Genomic DNA, 18,865 nt, shown 5'->3' with positions numbered 1-18,865 from the left:
CACAGGGATTAAGACGTGAAAAATCTTGGGGGCATGAATGAAGTTATGCATTCTGGAACCTATGAGGACTAACCTACCTCTCAATTGCAGGATGTGGTGAGAGAGGAGGTGGAGTATGTAGGCATGGACCAGATCCTAAAGAAACTTTTAGGCTATCCTAAGGAATTTGACAGATTCCTTTAAGTGATGAGTAGTTGCAAAAGGATAGCAAGCAATTTTAGAAAGTTGGCACAATATGGAAGTTGGATTGGCATGATGGATGAATTTGGAGGGGGATCCCAATCAAGAGAGCTAATCTTTTAGAGCAAATCTGATTAAGTCCTGAATTAAAGCTGTGACTGTGGTGATGGAGAGTTAATAAATAAAATTGACAAACTTTGCTTATAAGTGAGAAACTAATTTTAGGAATCACTTTCTTACTTGAATGATTTAGGTAAGTTTGTATTTTTATGTGTTAGGGTATTGGCTGTGTTAGAGATTATAGGGATTTAGCTGTGTTAGAGATAAAATATATATCATCTATATGCAAAACTGTTTACACATACACAAATTGAATTATACATTGAAACACGAAAACAACTGTTAAAAGCTCCCATGGGCTGATACAAGCTTGCTCTGGCATACCAGCTGACATAAGTTTGATCTAGTACCCTACTGCTCCCAGGGTGTATGCCCCACACTGTTTCAGGGAAGCACTGTAATGATGCAGACTGTATTTAGCATGACTCTTGTATGTGTATTTTTGTTCACATGCTCATATATACTCACTTTGACTCTTGTGATCATAGAGTTTTAGAATTTAAAGGACTGTGGGAATCATTTTTAAACTGATTTTTTAAAAAATACAAGTCAGGAAACCAAGCAAAAGTCATGGAACTAACTCATTTTATTTTTACTGAAAAACAAATCCTAGACATTAATTTTAGTACTTTGCTGAAGCACTTAGAAGTAAGTTACTATTAACCATTAATTTATTGGCCCTATTTAAATGATCTTATTAGACGTGCCTGTACTCATTTTTGCAAAGACATTGGCGTAGTTTGAGAGTTTAATGTAAAAGAAGTTTCTCTCTAAAGTTATTCATTACTCCTATTCATTACTCTTTTTTATATATTTAAAGCTTTGGGGCTTTTTTTCTTATTTTAATAAACATGAAGCTATACCCAAACCTATTTAGTAAGTACAGTAATTTGCTGATAAAAAGAGGATGAGAATCATTGCAAATGAATTGATTCATTTAAAGGTCAAATTTACAAAATTCAGACTACCTTTTTCTTTTCCCAGGTTTCATGTCTTTAGTAACATTTCCTGGAGGGTAGTTTTGGCAAGGTATGCTGCTATTACACTAGATTAGCGTCAGATTGCTGATTAATGAATGCTCTTCCAACTGTGAATGAACAAGGCACAGTAATGTACCATATTTCATTTGTAAAGCACTAGAAAAAGGTGGGGAAAGTACCCCCCTACTGGTGGTAGAGTACTTTGTTCTAGGTTTAGAAGAGATTCTTTAGGTTAATTAATAAACAAATTGATTCGTGAAATAAGCAAATAATATACTTTGGTAGGGAATGTAGCAACTATATCAAAGCCCCTTTTATTCCTTTTTTGGAAACTGGATGGTAATATTGCACATTGGAAAGAAATTGTGAATTGGATAATTATAGCTTTGATTCCCTCATATGTTCAATTCACTATGACAAGTGTATTCTAGGGGATAATTTCTTTTCAGTTAGCTACTCCTATTCCAGAAGCTTGAAATCTATTGAGATTTAGAAAGACTGACTACAAGTATTTGAAGAATGAATATTAATATAATTATATAGTAATTATTATTATGCCTGTCAATGAGGGAATCTGAAGCTTGGAAAAACTAAGTTGTGCAAAGTCAAATAGTTCATAAGTTGCAGTGGACTGTGCTCAAAGGTTGGCCTTTCTGATTCCAGAGACAGTGAGCTTCAGTGCTGCCCTTCACCTCAACATGCACTAATCATTGGGCAGATGGTTCTCTAGGAGTACAGTTAAAATTAGAACATGGCATGTTCTTTTAACTTCATAATAATGAAGACTATTTTCAGCTCCAAATATGGTGATCATAATGAACTTTCTTCATTCAGTAGACTCTTTATAGCTTTTCAAATGATAGTGTATTACAGCTAAAGGGACCTTAAGATTACTTATTTAATAGGGATTCTTATTGGCAAAATTGCTCTAAAAATCTTTGCATCTCCTAAGATGTTGATAAGTACTTATTATAAACTTATTTAAGAAATCTGGTCTACTCCCCAGAGCAGCGAACAATAAGTATATTTTCTGAACTCTTCTGAAAAATTACTATTGATTATGGAAAATTAAGGCCAAGTAGTACCAACATAGTTATTAGCACCACAAATTTCATAGCCTTCCCCCCAAAAGAGAGGTATACATTATATAAGATAACAATTCTGAAAATGAATAAGATCTGTCACCATAGATCATAGCTGTACATACTTATAAGAAAAAAATGCTGTGAATTAAAAATTGATGAACATGACCACTAGAGTATTTTAATTATGCTACTTTGCTTTTAGCATTTTTTGAATCCACATAAAATGTTTAATGTTTTAATTAAAAATATTTATGTGTAATGTTTATGTGTATAAATATATTTGTATTGTATAAATTATATTTATATATGCTTATATTTATAGTTTATATTTTAAAATCTGAATGTATCTATAGTATACATTTTATATAATATATTCATATATATTTCATAGAAAGTTTGAAGTAAGTGTTGTGATTCTATTGATAAACCATGAAATATGTTCAAAGTAGACTGGCCATTTTTGACATTAGCCACATCCTGAAGCATGTAAGGCCAACGTCTCATGAGATGAGCAGTGGAACTTATGTTCTTACTGATCACCTGGGCTTCTGCTCTTTCTTCTCCCTAAGATAGGATGCTAATATGCAAGCCCTGAAACTACTACCCATGCACCTATGATAGAATTGGATATTTCTGTATTAAAATGTCATCTGAAGAATATAAATGTTTGTAAAGAAAGAGATGCACATGATTATTATCTATCATACATGCATGTGTGTCCTGTATGTCCCTATAGGGACTGGGCAGTGGCTCTTATTTGGTAGAGAACAGGAGAGAGACAACAGATCATGGAAGCTATTGGAGGATATGTGACATGGAGTTGAGGGGATTTCAGTGAGCTGACTAGAAGTTGAGAGACTCATGAGAGATCATGAGAAATGGTATTTTTAAAGGCAAAATCCCAATAGAATTGCTGGCCAAGTAACCTACAACCAGAAACAGAAAAGAAGTTTGTCCAAAGGAGGTTAAATAAAAAGACTTAACGGTGTACTAAAGGGTTGGAGTGGAAAGCACAGCCAAATGAAGCATAACTTTCAAGATTAGTCTCAGAAATTAGGCTGTCCTTCTGAAAAAAGGTAGAAAACTACTATTAAATATTTGAACCAGGACCTCCCTGGTGGCGCAGTGGCTGAGTGCTGCCTGCAGCCTCTACAGCGCCAGTTCGATCCCCGGCCACTGGCGAGGGTCCCACATGACAAGCAGACCTCTCCTGCCATGCCCGCTGCTCCTCTCAGCAGTGTATTTCGTCAGTCTGCCTGTTCTGTTCCCCACTCTGGCTCTGGTGAATTCTCTCTCACAGTCCCGTGCTTCTGACTGTACCCAGTGCTTGTATAAATAAAAAAATAAATCTTTAAAAAAATATTTGAACCAGATCAGTGACGATTTAGTGTAATGATTAATAGCAAGAATTCTAGACTGCTTGGGTTTGAAGCCTGGCTTTACCATCAGATGTGTTACATTAAGCAAATCACCAATATTTTATGTTCCAGGAAAATGACATAACATTCACCTTGTAGGATTTTTGTTGGGATTAATTGAGTTAATTTATATAGAGCCTAGCAGGAGGTAAATTTCAATTCATTTCTATATGTGTGTATATATGTATGGATGTATAAAATATTAACATATATTCATATATACATACACATATACCAATCATATTATTATCATCACAACTTCTACTTTTCCCAGGCAGAGGACTTCTCATAATGACTTTGAGCACACGGTGTACAGTGCTCCTCAAGCCAGTTCTAACTATTGAGTCCTTTCTTCAAACAAAATTAATTAGAAGATATTAAGCCCAAGTTCTCTGGTTGAACTGATGGTGCCTAGAGCACTCACTAGTCCTCATTTGACTTCCATGGAGACCAGACACTTAGGGCACCACTAGGGAGTACATTTGAAACTACTTATTCAGGAAAAAGAATGCAAAGCTTAGAATGAAGGCCTGAAATCAGGTCCTCTCTGCCATTAACAGTCTGTGACATTCAACAAGTAAATATCCTCACTGGGCTTTAGTCTCCCAATACTCTTAAGAATAAGACTAATCCGGTGGTTTTCAGAATCTGCTCCATTAAAGCCCTAAGAGTTCCAGAGAAGTGAGCTAGGAAGATTTGGGAAATAGGGGATGGGGAACAAGTTGGATGTTAAAAAACTAGGGCTTCTCTACTTCAGAAATTGAAATTCTATAATACATGTTGGATAGATAAGTACCATTGCTAAAGAAATAAATGATCTTTAAAAGTTCCTCCATTTTTCATTATTCTCTAGTTCCTAAGAAATTTATTCATTGAACCAAAGTAGCAGAAATAAGAGCATGAATGAAAGCAACAATGCCTAAATCTGAGGAGATCAATGTAGACTATTCATAAGATGCCATAGAGTGACCAAGATATTTCCAGTTTTTTGGTATCCTGGGAAAAAGAAAAATTTTGCATGAATTTTATCTAAACACTTTGAACTTATCATTTTTTATGGGAATCACAGACAGCACAATTATAGCTAAGTAGTGGGCGAATAGGAAATATTACTATAGTATTATTATATTTACAATCAAATGACAACTAAAATAAGAAATTATTTAACACTGTACTTTGTAGGACTTTTCTTGGTGGTTTGTGATTTTGAAAATATATCACTTCTGAGATGTGAATCTGTACCCCTAAATCATATACAGTATTGAAAACCAACATTACAATTTAAAAAAGCAACATTTTTTATTTTTTATTTTTTTAAAGATTTATTTATTCACACAAGAACTGGGGTACAGACCAGAGGTGGGGGGGTTGAGAGGATTTACCAGAGATGGAGTGGGGAGCAGAACAGGCAGATTGAGTGAAATACACTGCTGAGGGGAGCAGCGGGCGAGACAGGAGAGGTCTGCTGTGTCATATGTGGGTTGCTTCCTGGCTCAGGATCGAACTCGTGCCGCGGTGGCTGCAGATAGCTTCATAGGTTGCATCTTAACCCCTTGTGCCACCAGGGAGGCCCAAAAATGCAACTTTTTTTAAAAAGAGAAAAAAACCTCCAAAGCTGATATCAAATTAAAATTCTATGTTTATGATCATTGTGATGCTGCTAGCTGTATATGTGAACTCAGAAATTCTTGGCTTGATGGAGATTGAAATGCATTTAGGTAAATAAAGTTTCTATGTTTTCTCTGGACATAAACCTGTAACTGGTAAGTGAATTTGTGGGGCATGTTGATGGATTGGATTTGCCTTATGTTTAATCCTCATTTTCAGCTTGCTAAAAGGGAAGGAAAAATCTATAAACATATGTGACTATATAGAGAGTGGTAGCATCTGCTTCTCTGTAATTTTGATGATGATTAATATGCAACAACAAGGTCTGATTACCCTTATAAACTTCACATATGGTGTGAATTGAAGATTGACTAATGATTTTTCACTCCAGTTTAATCTCCATTCCACCATTCCAAACTCTCAAAATTGTATCATCGTGTATATGAGTGTGTGTTAAAATATAGTATTTTCAGTTTCACTGCTAAAATATGTTAGTTTGGAGCATCATCACTCATTAACACTTCAGCTTGGCTTAGTTTATCAGATTACTTTCATAAAGTTGTGTCCTGGAGGAACTGACATTAGGAGTAGCAACGGCTCCTTGAGGAACAGTCACATGTAGACCAGAGTGGGCAATGCTGAGATCCATGAGATCCTACTGAAGCCTGCAAAGGTCAGGATGTTGACTGAGGACTGCCAACATGGAGGGGGTTATGAAGAGGTCAAGCTGCTCTCTCAGTGCCTTGTATATAGTTTATCTTCAATAAGTGATGACTGAATGAAATTATTTTTGTAGGACTAAACTACACTAGAACTAAAGTTGACATAAAATGTTAACATTTTTTAGGTATTAAAAAGGTTTGTCATATGACTTATTTTCTAAAATCAGGTTTTCGTAGAGAGACATGATTTTGTTTGTAATTCATTTAAATAATACATTTTGTGCCAGAAAAATCCTTTTTAAGGAAAAACACTTCATATATAAAGCATAAATAATTCTTCCTTTAATAAGACAGTTCCTAATATAGCCATTGAACAACACATCTGCTGCAAAGATGTTATTTTTTTCACCTATCCATGTGCAGAGCTCTGATTAGAGAAGGTAAAAGAAGCATTCAAATAAAGAATTAGACCCAGTGGTAGGGGAGGTGTATTTTATTATGACAAAATCTCTGACTATGCTCTTTTTAAAAAAATACTTTTAAAAAGGTAATTCTCTGACAACTCTCTGTGTTATGGACATTATGAATTTCATAAACAAGTACAGTAGGAGCGTCTTTCTTCAGTACTAATATGATTGCTCCACAAAACATTTACATCAAAGTCTCCCGAAGAAGTTTTTCTAAGTTTCCTTTCCACATGTTTTCTTCCATCCAGGATTTACTCACATTTGCTGATTTTGGAAAGAGCCCACAAATGTTATATCTATGTAAAATAAAATGAGAAAACAATTCTCAAATCAGGGGCCTTAAAAATTCATATTCATACAATAATATTTTAATCACTTTTTTAAAAGATAAAAAAACACATTATTACCAAATGTGACAAGATTTTGATTAACCTTTTCCTATTTGTTTCCAGGGCTACAGCAACACATAGAGGCCAGATTATTTTCAAAGATGCTTTAGCTCAGCAGTTATGTGAGCAAGGAGGTAAGAATCATGTTATTTTTCCATACTGGTTGTGTCAAAATTATTTATGGTAGGTCCTTTGTTCTATATACAGAGTAGGGATTTTATAACCGTTACTTGATTGTGATGCTTTAAACATGGAATTATTGATTCCTTCATTTCACTAATAATTATTTTAGTACTTATTGATAAAGATCTATAGGTTTCTGAAAAGAACAAGTGTAAACTAAATAAATAAATAACAGGTAAAAACAACTCATACTTTTTAAAACAATGAATTATCTTTAGTTGTCCAGGAAATATTAATCTTAGTAATAATTTTAGAATTCTACAAAAACATATTTGCTCAATTTATCATTTAAATGTCTTGACAACTTTGTTGAGAATCTTTGTATTTATTGTTTTAAATATTTGATTGTGTTATATGTTTTATATATGTATTTCATATGTGTTGGACCATATGTCAGTTTCACCATCATCATAGACACATTATCAATTTTTGTATAGAGTGATGTTTTTATGAAATTTCTGTTTTTTTTTTTTTTAATAGAGGCATGTTTGTTTATTTATTTATTTGTTTGTTTGTTTGTTTGTTTATACATGCACTGGGTACAGTCAGAAGCGCGGGAGGGTGAGAGAATTCACCAGAGCCAGAGTGGGGAGCAGAGCAGGCAGAAGGACCGAAGTACACTGCTGAGGGGAGCAGCGGGCGGCAGGAGAGGTCTGCGTGCCATGCGGGACCCTCCTCCGGTGGCCGGGGAGCAGCCAGGGATCGAACCGGCGCCGCAGATGCTGCGGGCAGCTTCGCAACCCAGCGCTCAACCGCTGCGCCACCGGGGAGGCCCTTTATGAAATTTCTTAATTTAAGAATCATAACTGAATTTAAATGAAAATTTTAGTAATTAGCTTTTTGCTAAAGAATCAAATGGGCTTGAGGGGAAATTATATTGATTTTTGAATGCCTAAGAAAATATCACTTATTAATTGTAATATATTTAATACACTTGTGTATGTACATCAATAATATGGCTTTACCTATATAATGTGGTATTTGCTAATTATGGCTGGAAAAATTCTGATTATTAGAAAACCACTTTTTTAATATTTATTTTTATTTATTCATACAAGAACTGGGGTGTAGGCCAGAGGTGCAGCGGGTAAGAGGATTCACCAGAGACAGAGTGGGAAGCAGAACAGGTAGATTTACTGAAATACACAACTAAGGGGAGCAGTGGGCAAGACAGGAGAAGCTGCTGCACGATGTGGTTAGCTCCCTGGTGAGGTATTGAACTCATGCTGCAGTGGCTGGTGTTAGTTTGATAGTGCTGAGACTTTAACCCCTGCACCACCAGGGAGATCCTAGAAAACCCCCTTCTAATTATAGTTTCAAACATAATCGGTAATGCTGGGTTAAATAGATTTTTAATCTGTGGCTTCTGAAAATATAAAATGTGATAGTCTCTGTAGTAGGCTCAAGAATCTGTCACAATGTCAATATTTTTTCAAACTATAAAATATCCACTTTAGTGAAAATATAGAATACTGTATCACACAAAAACACTAATATTCTGAAAAATGCACAGTGTCAGGGAAAGATATGTCTACTTTTATTTACATTTAACATTCCCTAAAAATGCGTTTCTTTTAAGCCTTGGATTGTTGAGTCTTTTCTATTGTAAATGAATTGTTGGAATTGGGCTCATTTAAAATGAAAGGAAAGAGCCAAGAAAAGTCACTGGGAAAATGTTCTTAGTCAATGAGGGGGGGAAAAAGCTTTATATGTTAGTTGTACATGAATATTATTTATATAATAGTAGATGTGGATGTGGGTGTTATTAAAAATGCTTTTCAGCCTAGGACCAAAGGAAAACATTGAGTCTTTCAACAGCACCTAATCAACTGAAATCATATCAATCCATCCCAGATAGGGTGGAAAGAATAGTAACAAGAGTGATAGCGTCTGCTGTCAGGAATAATAAGGGAAATAATTGGTGCTATAAACCATATATTTATTTTGGCCCCTTCTACTTTTAATTAAAACATCAATTATCTCCTAAAGTAAAATAACATAAATTTAACTTGTAATAATTTTCTTTTCATTGGATGTGGAATCTCTAATGAATTTATTAGAGGGGAAAAATGACAATCTCTATATATACAGCATAGTGCTTTTCAATTACAACATATTCAGTAGGCTTATTCATTTTAACTAAATTTAATAATATAAACATACCAGGTTTTGCTTTGTGAGATATTATTACAAGACTGTATTGCTAGGTAAGTTTAGTGAAAAAGAAAAAAGGATCAGAAAAACACGCTATTGATATCTTGATCCCTCTTCTTAAAAGACATTTATTGAAGAATTTTACTCTGCAAACATGTATCCAGCACCTGCATGGCTCTGTCCTAGCTAAGTGCTAAGTATAAAAGTGAAAAAGACCAATTTTCTGTTTTTCCAGTATAGAGTGTAAATGGAAGACCAGTGGATCCAGGAGGCAGCTACATTTCCCTGGGGGGCATTAGAAAAGGCAGCCAAGGGAGCTAGTCCTGAAGGTCAGCAGCAGTTTAAGAGAAAAGGTGTTTCCATCTATCTCCTTCCCACTGCCACTCACCCATCTCGGATCAGGCCCCATAGCCTCCTCTGGAAATTTCTGAATAGCCTCCTCTCCAGTTTCCCTGCTTCCACTTCCTCAGTGCCCTAGACAGAGGTACCATAATGAGCTTTCTAAAATGGAAAAAGGATGTGATCATTTTCCTGCTTAAAACCTTTCAATATCACAGTTGGAGACAATAGTTTATAGTCAGAGTAAAATCTCTATTGCTGTATAAGTAAAATCCTTCCTAAGCTGGCTTTAATTTGCCTCCCTCACTACAGTTTTTCTCATTCTCTTATTTTCTCATTAGAATTCCTGTGGAATATACCTTACTCCATCACTAATACTGTTTGCACTCTATGCTCTCCCTCTCTGTTTCATTTGTGTGCATGATCATTTTACATCTTCTTTATCTGGATAACTCAGGCTTTCAGACCCTAGACCTAATCCATATCCCTCTGAATCATGTAAAAGGGTTCTATTGAAAATGCTAATATGAGTGATACGTATATATGTGAATAATATTTGAATTTATGTTCTGATCATAGATCTGTCGGTTTCTTATTCATAGATTCACCACTAAGCCAAAAAAGTTAACATGAGAAAATATACACTACTTGTAAGGGGCAAGTAGATCCCAGCTCTGGGCTCACAGCCCAGTGTTGGCTGCATTATACCAAAAAGATCCTTACATTTAAAACATAAAACTTTAAAAATCGTCAAGAACCACAATTTGAATAAACAGGTTCACTACCAACTGTCACTATTCCCTGAACTCCTAGGAGAGAATATACACTTTTGTGTTTTTTTAAGATTTATTTATTTATGCATACAAGAACTGGGGTACAGGCCAGAGGTGTGGGGGGTTAGAGGATTCACCAGAGACAGAGTGGGGAACAGAACAAGCAGACTGAGTGAAATATACTGCTGAGGGGAGCAGCGGGCGAGTCAGGAGAGGTCTACTGCAGCATGTGGGTAGCTACCTGTCTGGCTGGGGAGGATCGAACTCACGCTGCAGAGGCTGTGGATAGCTTCATATGTTGTACTTCACCCCTTGCACCACCAGGGAGGCCCAGGTATACCCTTTTTTGGATCCTATGTAAGATAATGTGGCAAGTGCAAAGCTGATGCAAATGTGTCTGCTTGGTCGCTGCTGGTCCAGCAGTGTGCACAGATCATGGGAGGGGGACATAGAGGAGGTAGGGCAGGGAAAATAGTGGCATTTGTATATTCATTGCCCTGTGAGCTTCGTGGCATGCCCCCTTCAAATGCACACATTGATTATTTAGCAAGTCCAGATGGCAAGCTTAACGGCCAACAGTAGCTGTGCCCTGTAGTGCCCCCAAAGGGTGCATGCCATTTATAAAACATGCTGGAATTCTCTGTTGTTGGGTTGACGGGAGTAGATATAACCAAAGGCAAATGTTTTATGTCAGAAGGAAAAGGGTCAGGCTTAGAGTTGGAGCAGAAAACCTTGGCAGCTTTCTGCCACGCTCAGCAGTTGTTCTGCTATTTATCACCCGCAGAACAGTGAGTGATAGAAAGTGTGGCTATGTTTTCTAAGGACCATTGGGCCATAGTGGTAAACTGTGTATTTATTTCATTTAGCCCCCAAACTTGGGAATTTTTTTAACCCTGTGTAATAAGCATTGGTGAAGATTTATTTAAATGGTGAAATAGAGGAAGGAAAAAGTCTCAGTTAAGTCCATTAGGTGAATGAGGTGTTTAACCTAACTAGATTTTTTTTTTAAAGATTTATTTATTTATGCACACAAAAGCTGGGGTACAGGCTAACTAGATATTTTTCTGTGCTTTAAAAATGCATTTGAATGTGAGGTCAAACCTGAGAGTGATGTTTACTTCACAGTGTATACATATACAAAGACATCAAGTTGTACACCTAAAATATATAACATGTTTTAAAAGATTCATTTTTATTTATGCATATAAGAACTAGGGTGCAGGCCAGAGGTATGGGGGGTAAGAGGATTTACCAGAGACAGAGTGGGGAGCAGAACAGGCAGATCTACTGAAATATACTGCTGAGGGGAGCAGAGGGTGAGACAGGAGAGTCTGCACCATGTGGATTTTCTCCCTAGCTGGGATTGAACTCATGCTGCAGTGGCTGCAGATAGGTTGATAAAGCACTGAGGATTTAACCCCTGTGCCACCAGGAGGCCCATATAAAATTTTTATTGGTCAATTATATCTCTATAAAGCTGGGAGTGGGGATGGGAAAAGAATACCTTTGTATCCAACTTTTTTATGAAATGTAGATTAGATGTACCAAAATCTTCCCTTTGCTATTCCTGATTACTTAGTAGCTTATATTACTATTTAGCTTTCTAATGCCTTGAATTTCAAATTGCCTATTAATTCAGATGAAACAAGTCAGAATCAAATAATAGTCAGAAATTGAGTTTTACCTTTTCTACTTTAATTGTAAAAAAAATAGTGAATGATGTGTTCTACTTGAATTTGTTCAATGTTAAAACTTTTACTATTCAAAGACATCTGTTTTCCCCATGGCTATCTTACAGCTTACATTTCAGTTTAGCAGTCGCAACTGCTGTTCCCAACATCCCTGTACTTTATAATTTACAAACAAAGGGAGCCAAAATAGGAGACTTGATTATAACAATTCAGGAGCACCTGTTGTGCTTTATGGGTTCACAGAGTACCCAATCATTGAAGGAACTGAAGTCCTGAGGTGTGGCAAGCAAAGAGTGTCCCTAAATGATCCTGATGACAGACAAGATTAAGAGGAAATGACAGAGCTCACAGGACCCTAGTATAATATCTTACTACTATGTCTAGGTGGATCTGAACACTTTTAATTTCCTAAAGAATGGTGTTTTTGACTCTTGGTACTGTTTATCCCGAGAGGATTGAACCTATACTTAAAGAGCCTTCTTTTCAGTTCTCAGGGCTGCATGCATTCCCACTTGACAGCTTTATCTAGTCCAAAGTCAAAACACCAAGATTTATGCCTGAGAGAATGTGACATTGAGTCCTTTTGGATATCCATAGAAGTATGGTTTATACTCAAACTGCTATGTGATCTGCTGGATTCCCCCATAATTTGAAGGACAAAGACTAATTTAGATCTATGTAATTACTTGAGGGAAAGGAGAAAAGCTTTCAAAACACATAAATTACAACTTTATTATTAAATTATTAAATTAAATTTGTATTATTTTACAAAAATTTATTATGTTAAATATTGTTTTATACAACCCACTAAACCAACCCTATTTTTTTACATTTGAAGAGTCAGTTTTTATTGTAATTAAAACATTTTCATAATTGTATTTTAATGGTTGGAATTCATTAATAGTAATACATGCTGTTCTGTGTCCCTGATTGGCATATGTGGAACCATATACTGCATACTTGGAAGTTCCAGGGTCATATAAGGAAGTTACACATCCTATGCTGAATAGCTTATAATCACCCAAAAAAACCCCCAATGTAATGGCATTCCTGTCATCTCCTCTGGACCTTGCTCAAGAGTTTTGTCCTCTCTTTCCTGAATCATCAGCCTTTTCCTCTTCATAATCTGCTCCTCCTTAGCACTTCAACATGCCAAATTTACTACTACTACCAACAAGCACCAGTAGGGTTGTGACCGAAATAAAGAGAGGCTACTTTATCCCAAAAAGGAGCCTGTCCCAGACCCACAGGAAATTTCCTCTTTCAGTTAGAGTTTAGGCCAAACTTTTTTGGCAAAGTGCCTGAAACTGCAGGTGAGTAAAATGACTAGAAATCTACTTCTCAGCAATAAGCCAGTCCGGGGGTAGATTGTCCAGCACTAGTGAAGTGACTCCATTGTACTAGTACATACCTTCCAGTGTAATTCACCAACAATAGCAGATGGTATATTACTTTGCATTCTTATTTTTCACTTAAAATTTTTATTCATACCATAGTCAAATTCTTAAAAAGTGTATGGCTATCTCTTCAGAAGAGGAGGGACATGAAAATTGCAAGACAGTGAGTCTCAAGTTTTAGTGTTTAAAATCTCATTATTGATAGCTCCTAATAGAATAAATCATAAGAATTCTCTGTTCTTCCATTTGTAGGTTATAAAGATATGTGATTTTTGTTTTGTTCCTATTCCATTTATTTTAGAATATGAGAGATGATAAGCTGTTTTGAGACACAAGTCAAATTGAGGTGGGAAATAGGGGAGGAAAGGAGAAAAAAAATACTTCCTAATATTGCTGGTTCCGTGTGTCATTTAGCTGTCTTCAAATACAAGTAATCTTTTATACTGATCTTAAGTATATTCCTGAACACAGGGAGAACTATTTTCACTCTAAATTTATAACATTTTTGGAAGCTTAATTATCATATTTGAAGGTCAAATGGTGCTTTATTGCAATAAAATACAAAAAGTAATAAAGAAATTATTCCTGGGGAGATGAAAGTCTAGGTTCATAGCTCATTAAATGGTAACTTCACAGACCATGTCTAATTTGTCATATTTAGCTTTGGAAGTTTCATACATTTGAATTTCAAATTAGGTGAAGGGAAACCTGAGGCAAAACTACCTAGGGCCTTTGAATTCTAAAATAATTCAGCAGATATAGTTTCTGTAACATAATACCTTTATTATGTTATAGTTGTATATATTGCAGTATACATATAGTGCTTGTCTTACTCTAAAGCTGTTTTTTAAAAAAGTTATCACTAATATTAGTGTGGGGCTCAGTAAATACATCTCTAAATTTTGTCAAACCTTCCTTTTTCCACCCAGTTTATTAAAATCTCCATCCTTTGCATTGAGAATTTGTTCAACAAGTTGGCTGAAATGCATTTTGGGCTCACATGATTATTTAAAAGTTGCCTTCCAAAATTAGTCAGTTGAAAGAAAAACTCTTTTGTCAAAGAATAACCTTTGGGGTAATTAAACATAATCTCTTTTTTTAATGGAAATATTTTGTTTCTTTTTAATCAGCAGTTGGTGGTATAATAAATTTAAGTGGCACATAATTTAAACATTTAAAAAAGCTTATCGAAGGATAATCTGCAACACAGGATGTTAAGCCTACTTATGAAAATAACACCTCTCTTTTTAAAGGAGAAAGAAAGGCATGATAAAAATTATGGCCAAAAGTTTGGGTTCATTTGGACACTTATAGATGACTGTATAGGCATGTTTGCAGTGGTGAAAGTAATCCACTAGATTTAGAAACACTGTTAAGGTAAAAAAGGAAAGTTATGCATTTCAGAGTAAATATATAAAATTAAAGAAAAATTTCCACAAATGCCATAAAAGCTCTTTTAATAGCTAATATTTTTTAAACATTAGTATTGTTTTAGGGAAAACCTTTTCTCATTGAACACTTAATTAAATGTTCAATGTATTAAATAATTTACAGAGAGAAATAAGTTTTGTGTTCTATTCAAATTAAAGAACCCATGAATATAACATCCTTGTAACCCATCCCCTACCAAAGCTCAGTTTTGCAGAAAATAAACAGCTTTACAATTTATTTTTTTAATAAATTTTATTTATATATTTTTTTAAAGATTTATTTACTTATTTATACAAGCACTGGGTACAGTCAGAAGCGCGGGAGGGCGAGAGAATTCACCAGAGCCAGAGCGGGGAGCAGAGCAGGCAGAAGGACCGAAGTACACTGCTGAGGGGAGCAGCGGGCGGCAGGAGAGGTCTGCGCGCCATGTGGGACCCTCCTCCGGTGGCCGGGGAGCAGCCGGGGATCGAACCGGCGCTGCAGAGGCTGCGGGCAGCTTCGCAACCCAGCGCTCAACCGCTGAGCCACCGGGGAGGCCCAACAGCTTTACAATTTAAAGAAAATTTATAGCATTACAGAAATTTACAGAACTCTCTTTTCACCATTTTTTGGTAACAGCAAAGGCTACAGTTATAGACCTGAATAATCAGGTTATAAAAAAAAAAAACCCTACATTTTTCTTGCCATTTAAAAGAGGTAAAAACCTAAGAACACAAATGACAATAATGAAGAAAAACTACACTGAAAGTAATTCTATTTTTGATTTCAAGCAGCATGGATTATACTATTACTAAACATTAAAAGAAAATGTGGCACCATGAGCTGGAAAAGCAACAAATGATTCTGTGATTATGCCAGCCTAGGGAGCTGACACTGGAATCTGCCACAGTTTATTTAACTTGACACCAACCAGCCATCTTAAAAAGACTAGAAATAACAGTAGGGCTTAAAACTCACTGCAGTGTCTCTATTCCTAAAATTTGAAGATCATAAATGAAACATTTAAGAAAGTCCTTTCCTCCCTTTTCAAGGGATTTTTCTTGTGTCACTAGAAATCCTTAAAATAGTTGAATCATATTCTGTCTGGGTTTACCTACAGTAATTCATTTGGCTGAAATTTGAAGCCCGTCTTCTATGAATTGAACGTACATTTGAACATTAACAGGTAGTTCTTTAAATATCCTGGCATTTGATCTATTTGTAGTCCATCCTGGGAGAGAATTACACTGAGCTTCGACTTTATTTAAGACTTCTTGGTTTGCTGGCAAATCGGGTATGATTTTACTATCTAACTTATAAGCAATTCCAACTTTGATTTCTATAAACATGTCCAAAATATCTACTTTGGTAAGTGCCAGCGCAGTAAATTCCTTATTCCTATGAGCATTTTTGAACAAAATGAGGTCCAGTCAGCTGAAACTCCTTCTTCTGCCATTAGTTACACCCAACTCTCTATCCTAAGCTGCAGATCCTCCACCTTTTCTTTGCCTTGGTGACCCCACTGTGTGCAGATCACCACCGCCATTTGGTTCCTGCTGGGACATGGCTGGGGCAACTGCAATCACTGATGGGAAGGGAGGATGATACTGACTTGGTTGAGGGGAACACCAAGGCTCTGGTGACCCTAGGTGGCAAAGAGTACCCATGACCTCATTTTTTCCAACATGCCTATAATAAGGCTGTTGTGACCTAATGAGATACTGGTGGGCTCAACTTTTGAATGACCATAAACACAGAAATGCTTTTTAAGAAATGAAGCTTTACTTTTAAGCATGTAATTTGTCTCTTGGACAAGTAGAAATGATAATAGAAAGAATTTGTTTCCATTTAATGTTGAAGAGCCTTATAGTGGATCTGTAACTGGGTGGTCCCCAGGAAAGGGGGAGGTTCCAGGTTTCCTGCCCCACCCAAGGGAGGGTGAAGCTGAGCAGGGAGAAGAAACAGCAGCAGAAGGGACTGAGGAAGGAAGGAAGCAGGATGGAAAGCCAGAAAGAGACCTGGAGAAGGCACACGGAGCAGAGAGACACATGAAGAAACTGTGCTTGCCTTTTGGTCGTGGACTGGTTGAAACAGATGTGGATGAATGACCCATGGGGATATAACAATGGCAGCTTTTATACTGGTTTTCATTTTGCTCTTTTCCTCCCAAACTTGTCTGGTTGTTTCTGACCCTTTTCTGTGGGTCCCCACTAAAAGGTGCTTTAGACTTGTGGCAGGCTTTTGAGCCTTGCTCTGGGCCAATCCTGTTTGGGTGGACTTCTACCCATGAAGGAATGGGTAACTTTGGGTGCTTTATTCAGAAACTATGTTCTTCGCCTTTCCTGTGTTTACTCATTGTATTGAAGTTCCTTTGCATTAAAATCTCATATGTTCTGTGTTGATGCGGCGGATGGCAGAACCTATTTAGAGCAGGCAGGTTTGCGGGATCTTGGGTGCCCCTCTCCCTGCCCTGTAACAGATTCATGTTTATAATAGTTATGGAAAAACACCCAGTGGTCTAAACTATTAAAGTGTTGTTACGAAAAACATGGCTGTAAGCTCCAAGATCCTAGTGCAATAATAGAAGCCAATGTAAAATTGGTTGGTATTTGCTTCCACTTTTATTTATTTATTTTTATTTTTTTATTTGTTTGTTTGTTTATACATGCACTGGGTACAGTCAGAAGCGCGGGAGGGTGAGAGAATTCACCAGAGACAGAGTGGGGAGCAGAGCAGGCAGAAGGACCGAAGTACACTGCTAAGGGGAGCAGCGGGCGGCAGGAGAGGTCTGCGCACCATGTGGGACCCTCCTCCAGTGGCTGGGGAGCAGCCGGGGATCGAACCGGCGCCGCAGAGGCCACAGGCAGCTTCGCAACCCAGCGCTCAACCGCTGCGCCACCGGGGAGGCCCTGCTTCCACTTTTAATTTACAGACACTTTCTGATCTTCCCGTTGTATGTGAAAAACTCAACTAGTGCGCTCTTGCCAGTGTCATAAGAACATATTACTAATTATAATCTGTGAGATTATCTAAATTACTGGAGTTAATAGAGAAAATGTAATTTAGTAGATGAAAGATAATGTACCAAGAGTCAATATATCAAATGCCCAACAATTGATATTTAGTATTAGCTGTGTTTGAAAGTTTGGAAATGATTTGGTAAGTAACATATCATAACATATTAAAAGTCAAATTAACTCACATTTGAATGGAAAATAGTAAGCTATGAAAATGAAATCTCTCAATCTGGCTTTTCCCTAATAAAGATATCCCTTAGGAAGGGACCTGTGACTCTAGAAGCATACAGGTGTATTAGCATATATGGGCTAAGTGTGTGGTTTTTTTTTCCACTTAAAGTGTCAGTACACGTCTCTCTACTTTTATTTTAAGATTTATTTATTTATGCATACAAGTACTGGGGTATAGGCCAAAGGTGCAGGGAGTTGAAAGGATTCACCAGAGACAGAGTGGGGAACAGAACAGGCAGACCGACTGAAATACACTGCTGAGGGGAGCAGCGGATGAGACAGGAGAGTCTACTGCTTTGATCCCTGGCTGGGGATTGAACTCATGTTGCAGTGGCTGGTGATAGCTTAATAGTGCTGTGTCTTTAATCCCTGTCCCACCAGGGAGGTCCTCTACTTTTAAGCAAATAAATAATTTTGCTTAAAGAGACCAAGAAGCATGTGAGTACTTAGAAAATTTTGCAGTGAGTGAATTTACTTGTTCATGTTAGGCTGACTCAATCTTTGTGATGTGAATTGCTTGTCTTGATTTGAATTGGGTCTTTTTATAACTGTTTCACATAATAGTCATTTGTCTTCACTATTATTGGCATAATTGCCTTTATCAAATTTGTATTAGTATGATGTTCATGTATTCATTCAAAGCATTTCCAGTCTTCTTTTTAGCTACCTCATGGAGATTAGCAAACCACTTCAAGAATAGCACAATTAAATAAAAAGGAAATTCTACAAACAATATATTTTTTTCAGAAAAAATTTTAAGT

General features: G+C 36.6%; 1 protein-coding gene across 1 annotated transcript in view; it reads left to right on the top strand.

Moving 5' to 3' along the window:
* RELN (reelin) overlaps nucleotides 1–18,865 on the top strand; it is a 436,933-nt gene that overhangs the window by 161,604 nt on the left and 256,464 nt on the right. Inside the window, exon 4 of the mRNA XM_037511284.2 lies at nucleotides 6,973–7,043. Within this exon, the coding sequence (XP_037367181.1) occupies nucleotides 6,973–7,043 (71 nt within the window). The remainder of the gene's footprint in view (nucleotides 1–6,972; nucleotides 7,044–18,865) is intronic.

This window comes from Talpa occidentalis, unplaced genomic scaffold, assembly GCF_014898055.3.
Source record: "Talpa occidentalis isolate TD23 unplaced genomic scaffold, MPIMG_talOcc4v2.1, whole genome shotgun sequence".
In the NCBI taxonomy this organism is placed as follows: Eukaryota; Metazoa; Chordata; class Mammalia; order Eulipotyphla; family Talpidae; genus Talpa; species Talpa occidentalis.
This window is presented reverse-complemented; position numbering and strand designations above follow the sequence as displayed.